Source organism: Garra rufa, chromosome 3 (genome assembly GCF_049309525.1).
Source record: "Garra rufa chromosome 3, GarRuf1.0, whole genome shotgun sequence".
Classification (NCBI taxonomy): domain Eukaryota; kingdom Metazoa; phylum Chordata; class Actinopteri; order Cypriniformes; family Cyprinidae; genus Garra; species Garra rufa.
The window spans coordinates 49,386,869-49,396,341 of record NC_133363.1 but is presented as its reverse complement, the minus strand read 5'-3'; the positions used below and the strand labels follow the sequence as shown (position 1 = coordinate 49,396,341).

Here is a 9,473-nt window from a genome sequence, read left to right as displayed (position 1 = left end):
TTAAATCCTTCCTGGATCTGACTCGTCACTGAACCATTAGGATATAAAGTCTGACAAGCATGCTGTAACTCCTTTCTTAGCCAGTCTAGCTACGCTAAAGTTAATGAACTGATGCCCAGTCAATTCTAAACAACATTACCTGACCTTTTCCTGGCTGGCACACCTCTTTTTCAGCATTATGTTGTGCATTTATTGTTATTGTGATGAACCACTGTCTCTTGGTTAATTTTCAGATTTAATTTCAGATTTTCAGATTTAAGATTTAAAACTTAAAAAATCGTGGCTCATGTTCAGCCTAAATTTCTAAAGCAACATGATATGGATCATGATTGGCTTACACCAGCTTTTATTAGGTTAACATAAATTATTTGGATAATTTGGTATGTTACACGTAATAACGTAATAAGACAAATTACAAAGTACATTTGATCAAATAAGTTAGTATCAGTTGAAAAAAAGACCTTGGGATTCCTAGATTACATCAGTTTGGCCTGTGTGCCTACATTTCTGTGAAGGCACCTAGCTGCATACGAAGTAAAAGAAAGAGGTAAGAAATAATGAAATAAGAAAAGCTCATTAGCCGAGTCACTGCTTTTGAGGGGAAACCAGATGCCTGTGTGTTTTATTGCTAACGGTTCAGTGGGCTTCTAAGGAGGCTTACAGCAGTTTAATCACTGTTTTTTCACTTCAAAAAAAGCCCTGGAGCCAGCCAGAAGAAAAGCCATGAAGGGAGTTTCTGTTCTTCTCAGGGCTGATTTAGCACTGTCTGCTCCCCCCTTTACTGAGTGTTGTCTGTTTACTGGAACTAGGTGGGGACAGAATCTTTGAAAAAATGTCAAAGTTTCTTTTGTGTGTCAAAGCTACTTGGCCCAGTGCTGAGGGACCAGCCAATAGGGTGACAGATAAATCACGTTGCCAGGGGTAACCAGGGTAGTGTGTGCAAATTTCAAGATGTTACTGAAGCAAAGATGTTCCTTCTGCTGTATCTTCCAACTGTTGTTCCCCCTCCACACATTCCCTAAGATTTCTGAAAACAAAATTGTGACTTTTTAGTTCAAAAGTTTACATACACCTTGCAGAATCTGCAAAAAGTTATTTTACCAAAATAAGAAGGATCATACAAAACACATTATTTTTTATTTACTACTGACATGAAAAAGATATTTCACATAAGATACATTTACATATAGTTCACATAGACCCCGTTCAGAAGTTTACATACGCTTGGTTCTTAATGCAGTTTTGTTACCTGAATGATTCACAGCTGTTTTGTTTTGTTTTTTTGTTTGGTGATAGTTGTTCATGAGTTCCTTGTTTTTCCTGAACAGTTAAACTGCCCACTGTTCTTCAGCAAAATCCTTCAGGTCCCACAAATTCTTTGGTTGTTCTGCATTTTTGTGTATTTGAACCATTTCCAACAATGACTGTTTGATTTTGAGATCCATCTTTCCAACCTAGGGACTCATATACAACTAATACAGAAGAGTTCAAATGCTCACTGATGCTTAAGAAGGAAACACAGGGGTGAACAAGGGTAAATCTAACTTATTTTGTCTGCTGGGAAACAGGTAAGTATCTTCTGTAGCTTCTGAAGGGCAGTACTACATTTAAAAATATGCTATTTAGGCAAAATAAGAAAAATGTAGCCTACACATCTTTATTCTGTTCAAAAGTTTACACCCCTGGCTCTCAATGGATCATGTTTACTTCTGAAGGATCATTGAGCATTTGAACCTAAATGGTTGCATACAAGTCCCTCAGTTGTCTTTAGTGTGAAAAGATGGATCTCAAAATCATGCAATCATTGTTGGAAAAGGTTTTAATACACAAAAATGCAGAAAAACCACAGAATATGTGATACCTGAAGGACTTTTCTGAAGAACAGCAAGCACTTTAACTGTTTAGGACAAACAAGGGACTCATGAACAACTATTACTAAACAAAAAAAAAAAAACACAGCTTTGGATCATTCAGGCAAAAACACAGTATTAAGAAGCAAGTGTATGTAAACTTTTGAACGGGGTTATTTTTTTATAAATTCAACTATTATTTTCTTATGTGAACTATATGTAAACTTCTTTTATGTGAAATATCTTATTCAGGTCAGTACTAACTAAAAAATAACATGCATTTTGTATGATCCCTCTTATTTTGGTAAAATCATTAACATTTTGCAGATTTTGCAAGGTGTATGTAAACTTTTGACCTCAACTGTATTCATTGAAATCCTTTTTGTTACTTTTGAAAGAAACCATTAACCAGAAATATCATTGTTAGACGTAGACATTTTCTTGGGTGAAATCATTTCCTCTTTGAATAGCATTATTGCTTCCGCCCAATTTTGCTCAGGTTATAGATATTTCCTCTTTACCTTTGTGTAATTACTGTAACATTGGCGCCAACTCTACACTGCAGACAATAGTTGACATTGTTCCAGATTCCCCCCCCCCCCCCCCCCCCTTTCACTGGAAGTGCGGAGGTCACCTGATAGAATGGTTAGATGTGACAAACGTGTCCTCATGAAATGGACAAAATGTAAGTTGAGGTCCTGAGCCTGGATAAGAAATAGCAGTGGACTGTATTTAATGTAAAACTTTTTGTAACACCTATAAGTAAACAAATGGAAATAGAAGGGTTTTGAAATTGATCAGTGTAAATAAAAGCAGGCAAAATAATAGTTGGCTAATAATAATAATAGTCTTAATAAAATCCTTGGTTTTACTACAAATAAAAAAAACATGGTAACTACAAATTGACCATGGTTTTGCTGCTTTAACCATAGTTAACCATGGTATTTGTAGTAAAACTGGATTTACAAATGGTAATACACCAAAAAACATGCTAACTACATTTTTACTATAATAAAATCATGGTTAATTTTTGTAAGGGATGACTATAACAACAACAATAGTGTTGTTATAGTCTCATAGTTTAGACGTTCGTCATGTCAGGCTTATGATTTACCACAACATGTTTGGAAGCGTGTTTTCTTATTAAAGACAGTTGTCTAGAAGAATATGTTATAGCGAAAACAGACTTAATCTGGGCTACCTTATATTTTGTGTATTAGGCTATAACAAAACTTTAAAACTTAAGTGAAGATGCTGCGAGTGATTCTATGTGGTGTGACGTCACGACAAAGGGCAAACACACTGGGCATTGCGTGCCAGCCAGCCGTAACTCTCATTCCCTCGAGACTACTCTTCTGCATCTGTATTTTACGCAACACTTCGACTGTAACTGACGTCTTTGTCGAGGTAGAAACACCGCCACAGACTGCTGTTTTGTCTCGGAGAGTCGGTTACTTTCTCAACTTCATCCACAGTTTTATTTGGAGAGGTTCTTCAGAGAGTAACAGGTGCGGGACTGGAGCGCTGAGCGGTCGCTGAGTCAAACGAGTCTGTTGCTCAGATTGCCATTAAGTGTCAAAATAATGGCAAACTCGGGCGTTCAGTTGCTTGGATTTGGTCTCTCTCTGATTGGCATCATTGGACTGATCGTGGGAACAATCCTCCCGCAGTGGAAGATGTCCGCGTACGTGGGGGACAGTATTATCACGGCAGTGGCCACTTACCAGGGACTGTGGATGTCCTGCGCGTTTCAGAGCACCGGACAGCTTCAGTGCAAAATATACGACTCCATTCTACAATTAGACAGTGAGTGTTTATCTATCTATCGATCTGTTTGTAATATTTTTTTCTACATTCAGTGAGCATGTTTTTTCACGTAGACTATTACTTATTAGGTGTTGACCTGTACTTTTTTTAAACAAATGTACGAACCGTCTCCATGGATTTTTTTCAACCGCTGTGACCTGTAGTTTGTAGATTTGAAAAACAGTGATTACCTATTTTAATAACCTGTGGTGTTACTGTGATGACAGATAACTAAGAACTGAATTTCGGTTCTCACTGAATGATCAGTTCAATGAAAATATACTTGCTTGCATCAATAAATATAAAAAAAAATTAAAAAATGTCAAAGTTAGTTCACAAATTGCTTATTCCATTGATGTATGGTTTGTTAGAATAGGACAATATTTGGTCGAGATACAACTTTTAGAAAATCTGGATTCTGAGGGTGCAAAAAATCAAAATACAGAGAAAATCGCCTTTAAAGTTGTCCAAATTAAGTTCTTAGTAATGCATATTACTTAAGTTTTTATATATTTATGGTAGGAGATTTACAGAATGTTATCATGGAACATGATCCTTAATATCCTAGTGATTTTTGGCATAAAAGAAAAATCGATAAATTTGACCCATACAATGTATTTTTGGCTATAAATAAACAAATAATCCCGGTACTTAAGACTGGTTTTGTGGTCCAGAGTCACATATTAGTGTTCCATATTTTTTCGTTCATTGTCTATTAATCTGGTTTTGCCTGGTCCACGTGTAAAGGAGCCAGATGAATCAGTCTCATCAAAAACAAATAAATCTAAATTTGAAATTTGAAAACACACTATTATATCACACATTGGATCCATGTATATAAATTGATTTAACAAATCAAGTGCCTGCCCTAATATACTGTAAATCTATACTGTAGGTGTTTATTGAAATTGTCTGGCATCTGAAGCTGTAGTTTCCAGCTCTTCACACACACACTCAAATAAACATTGGTGCTATTCCCAGCCAGAGCTTGATTAATAGATGCTGGCCTTGCCAGTGGGACTTTGAATCCTACTGTATGACTGTAATGTAACCAGGCAGGACAGGTAGCCATGGTGACAATGGCCTGTGCTTCTCCAGGAAGAATGTAATCCATTGTTTCTATAGCTGCTAAGGTATTTTTATTAACACACCCAACTTCCAGTAATGAATTATGGGTTTATTCATTGAATTGAGTGCTTTAATTTAGGGCTGTTACAGAAACATTCCCTCGAGTTCCCCAATGACTGTGATAGGAAACCACAACGTCACGTTCTACCTCAGAGCTTGCAGAAACACTTTACAGATTAATGTAGACTGTTCTAAAATGCTCTTGCAGTTCACTCCTTCTTGACTTGATGTATTTACTAAGGGGCTCTGTGTAGAACCTCAGGGGTTATTTCTGAGAAAACGGCAGGACACTTCCAGTTGAAACCAGCTGGAACTGCACCTGACTGCAGGTTGAATTAGGATGGAGGGAAGAGAGAAAGACAAGAGAGAAAATAGGAGGATGAAGGGTGACCCGCTGAATTCCACCGCTGACTGTTTTCTGTGCCTGGCAAGAGATGTCTCATTGTGTTTTAATGAATAAAGGAGTGGAATAATTCTTCCGCTTCACTACAGTTTGCACCCCTGCCCCTCGCACGTTTTAACTTTCTCTGTTGGTGAGTTTTGTGTGCACATGTACAGGAATGCACTGGCATTGACTGGTTTTTGCCAGAATGACTTCTTGTGCTCTCCTTTAGCTGTATTTCCAAACTTATGGATTTTGTATATTTGCAGCATCCCTTTTAACAGTGTATGGACAGTGAATAATTAGTTAGAAGCGTTATTATAACTAGTGCTCAAACTTGACACTAAACACTTCAACAACTGCACAGGAAAACTTTAAATAATAATAATAATTGAAAGAATAATATTAAATGATTATAATTTACAATATTCCTATTTAACTTATTTTCTGGTGGTTTGGCCATTTGCATGACTGATGGTTAGGATTTCAGTATCCAGAAAAATTGTACAATGTAATTTATTTAATATTAGTAAATAAGTAATACTAAGGCAGTGGCAACAGATACTATTTACACTAGAGTGCGGATCGGGCCACATTTTTCTGTCCGAGCCCGGCCCGCGTCCGACAGAGCAGTAACCGAACCCGACCCGAGCCCGACAGGCATTAAGATATTTATGTCCGAGCCCGATCCCAGCCCGACACAGTTAAAATCTTTTTTTTTTTTTTTCTCATACTAATGACACATGCACTTTTTTTGTGGAAAGCCCGCTTTTATTAAGCAACTGTAGGAAGGCGTTCGGAAATGTCAACAGATGAGCGCATCAGTGCACACGGGGCAAAAAGCGCTGTTATAACACAGGCGCACTATAGCGCTGATGTGACCGAGCCCGACCCGAACCCGAGCTTCCTTTCTAAATATCTGTCCGAACCCGGCCCGGCCCGTCGGGTTCCGTCGGGTACCGTCGGGCTCGGCTCAGGTATCCATCCTCTAATTTACACTAAGTGAAAATGGTATATTTTCTTACTGTGCAAATAGCGATAGGCAAGATTTTCTTTACACAAGTGCAAATAGCGATATATTCTTTTCACACTACGCAATAATAGCAATATATTCTATTTACACCAAGTAAAAATAGCACTATTTTCATAGCGTTATGATATTTACACTAAATGCAAATAGGGTTATATTCTATTTACACTGAGTGAAAATAGCACTATTTTGTAACAATATGCAATTTACACTAAGTGTAAACAGTGATAAATTCTATATACACTAAGCGGAAATCGCACTATTTTCACAGTGTTATAATAACACTGAATAATAACACTTAATAGTGATAGATTTTATTTACACTATGTAAAAATAGCAGTATTTTATTTGGAATAATATTAGTTATATGCTATTTATACTATTTAGTGCAAGTGTCAGATATTTGCACCCAGTTATTGTAGTACATTATAAAAAAGTATGCAGTAATAACATATTGAGTGTAAATTATCATTTTTATTTAAATTATTAAATGGATGCTGCCTTATTGGAACAATAAAGCCCTTACCCTACCCTAACCTTAACCGATAAACACATGTGAGGCACTTTTTCACATTCCGATTATTTCTTATATTTTATTGAAAATAAATGCGTTTCCGATCTGATGTATGATATGAAAAGGGAGAAGAATTAGTTCGGCAAAAGGCAGATTCGAACTTGCGTCAAAAAAATCCACTACAAACGCTTAGTGTAAATAGACACTCTGTAATATTACATTTATTTAAAAGCTATTTCCTGGTGCTTTGGCCATTTGCATTTGTTAAGATCTTTAAGGAACTTTTTTTGGAAATAGGCTCATTCTCCAACTCCCCCCGAGTTAATAAGTTGAGTTTTACCGTTTTGAAATCCATTCAGCCGTTTTCCTGTTCTTGCGATATCACTTTTAGCATAGCTTAGCATAGATCATTGAATCCTATTAGACCAATAGCATCACGTTCAAAAATGACCAACGAGTTTCAGTATTTGTCCTATTTAAAACTTGACTCTTCTGTAGTATTACAGCAGGCGCAGTAATATCACGCAGCACATGTTGCAAATGCTAACCTAGCTGGGAACTAATTTCAGGCGCTGCGTGATATTACTCCACCTGCTTCGGCCATATTACGGCAGCAAACTTCCTTGACTATTACGCTAGAATGGGAGTGTAGTTCCTAATCCTATCGGCCTAGAAAATCGCAGCTTTTCATTTTCCGCCGGTATTAGTACACGATATAACTACAGAAGAGGCAAGTTTTAAATAGGACAAATATCAAAACTCTGTCATTTTTGAACGTGATGCTATTGGTCTAATAGGATTCAATGATCTATGCTAAGCTATGCTAAAAGTGATATCGCAAGAACAGGAAAACATTGAAAATGGTAAAACTCAACTTATTAACTCGGGGGGGGGGGGGGGGAGTTGGAGAATGAGCCTATTTCCAAAAAAAGTGGAGTGTTCCTTTAACATCTAGTTTAAGTGTAGAAATTCGCAATAATACCACAATGAGCAGTAAGCAGTCTTTCTCTGTCATTTTCTAACTGTTTTCTGTAGGTGATCTTCAAGCAACCCGTGCTTTGATGATTGTGGGCATCATCGTGTCCATTGCCGGTCTTGGTGTAGCCTGCATGGGCATGAAGTGCACCACCTGTGGAGCTGATGACAAAGTTCGCAAGGCTCGCACGGCCGTGACAGGAGGCATCATACTGCTGGTGGGAGGTGAGTAAGAGACTGAGACAGACTGTTCATGCAAGTTTACAGTAAACCATGTTTGAACTGCTCTTATATAACATCAATCTTTGTACAGTCTGTGGGTCAATGAACATCAAAGAAAACAGTGCAGCTAATTCTAAACTAGCTAATGCTGATGTTGGCAAACAAAGAAAGATCTTCTGTATTTTGTTCCTACAGCCCTCTGTGCAATTGTTGCCTGCTCGTGGTTTGCCCACAACGTGATCCGAGCTTTCTACAACCCCTTCACTCCAGTCAACACCAAGTAAGCACAGTTTGCACAATTTCTGGAGCAGAGTGTCCCAACACTGTTCCTGGAGGTCCCCCAAAAAGACACATTTTGGATGTCTTCCTTATCCAACACACCCAATTCAGTTCTTGGAACACTTCTACTAGTGTTGATGAGTTGAGTTAATTTGGGTGGGTTCGATTATGGAAACATCCCAAATGTGTTGGGAAGCATCCATGAACAGGGTTAAGAAACACTCTTGAACTTCCGCCAAATGCAATTTTCACAACATTTCCCATACAACCATTTCTCTTTAGGTTTGAGTTTGGAGCTGCCATTTTCATCGCTTGGGGCGGGTCTTTTCTTGATGTTCTTGGTGGAGCTATGTTGGCTGCCTCTTGTCCTCGAAGTAAACAAGTGTCAAAATATCCTAAAAGTAACTCTGCACGGTCTGCAACCAGCAGCAACAAAGAATATGTGTGACCAAGACTGCCCCCCACTGGACAGACATTGCAGCAACTAAAGAAGGTGAAGAATTTCTTCAACAGAATAATGAACTGAACATGTGGAAGGTTAAACAGCTGCCACTGAGAAAGAAAACAGTTTACCAACTGACTAACGTCCCATAATAAAAAGGGCCATCAGTTGTCCAAAAGTTCAAATAGATAATGCATTTACAAACACTCTGGGAGTTTGTGAAATGGAGGACTGTAGAAATCTAGTGCCAGTACAAATACTCACAGATTGCTTTAAGCCCTCAGTGTTTCAATGAAGTGTTGGTTTCTGTGTCAAAGAAGAGAAACTTGGGTAGTGGGTCATATGTTGGTGTTTTCAAAGTGCCCACTAGGGAGCAGTATAACCAACACAGTAAGCAGGTGTTGCCTAAAATGGAGGCAGAATTCTTTTTAAGATTTGCTTGTTTTTGACTATTGATCCAACAGAAATGCTAACATTTTAATACTCATTTGAGTCACTCTTATGTAATTGCAGATGTTTTTTTTTTCATTTGCTTAACACATTTCAGTATTAACCACCTCACATTTATTTTTATTGTCCATGAGCCTGAATATCTTTTACTCATAAAAGCTTATTAATAATGGCAGTGTTAGCTGTTGTTTATACATTTGTTTTACACGCTTATTTTCAATAAAGATGGCTTTCGTTGCATCAGGCTGGTTATTTATTCCTGTGGTTGAAAAGGATATTACTCAAAAGTAGGTCTATATTGAAATCTGAGATTCAGAATAATTTAAACCTTTTTACATTTAAAAAAATCAATGCCGTGAAATTTAAGTTTTCAATTAAAAAAAAAAAATCACAAA

At 37.5% G+C, this 9,473-nt stretch overlaps 1 protein-coding gene across 1 annotated transcript; it reads left to right on the top strand.

Annotated features, from left to right (window-relative positions):
- The first annotated feature begins 3,175 nt into the window (after nt 1-3,175).
- On the top strand, nt 3,176-9,372 carry cldn7a (claudin 7a). Its single transcript, XM_073837243.1, has 4 exons — nt 3,176-3,656; nt 7,746-7,910; nt 8,103-8,187; nt 8,469-9,372. Exons 1-4 carry the CDS (start codon nt 3,434-3,436, stop codon nt 8,632-8,634), a joined length of 639 nt encoding a protein of 212 aa, XP_073693344.1. The 5' UTR covers nt 3,176-3,433; the 3' UTR covers nt 8,635-9,372.
- The last annotated feature ends 101 nt before the right edge of the window (nt 9,373-9,473 follow it).

What these genes read in the sequence shown, in the direction of transcription:
- cldn7a (XM_073837243.1), top strand. Translation starts at nt 3,434, where the DNA reads ATGGCAAACTCGGGCGTTCAGTTGCTTGGATTTGGTCTCTCTCTGATT. An exon ending in CTCCATTCTACAATTAGACA is followed by an intron (nt 3,657 to 7,745) that starts GTGAGTGTTTAT and finishes TGTTTTCTGTAG; the next exon opens with GTGATCTTCAAGCAACCCGT. An exon ending in CATCATACTGCTGGTGGGAG is followed by an intron (nt 7,911 to 8,102) that starts GTGAGTAAGAGA and finishes TTGTTCCTACAG; the next exon opens with CCCTCTGTGCAATTGTTGCC.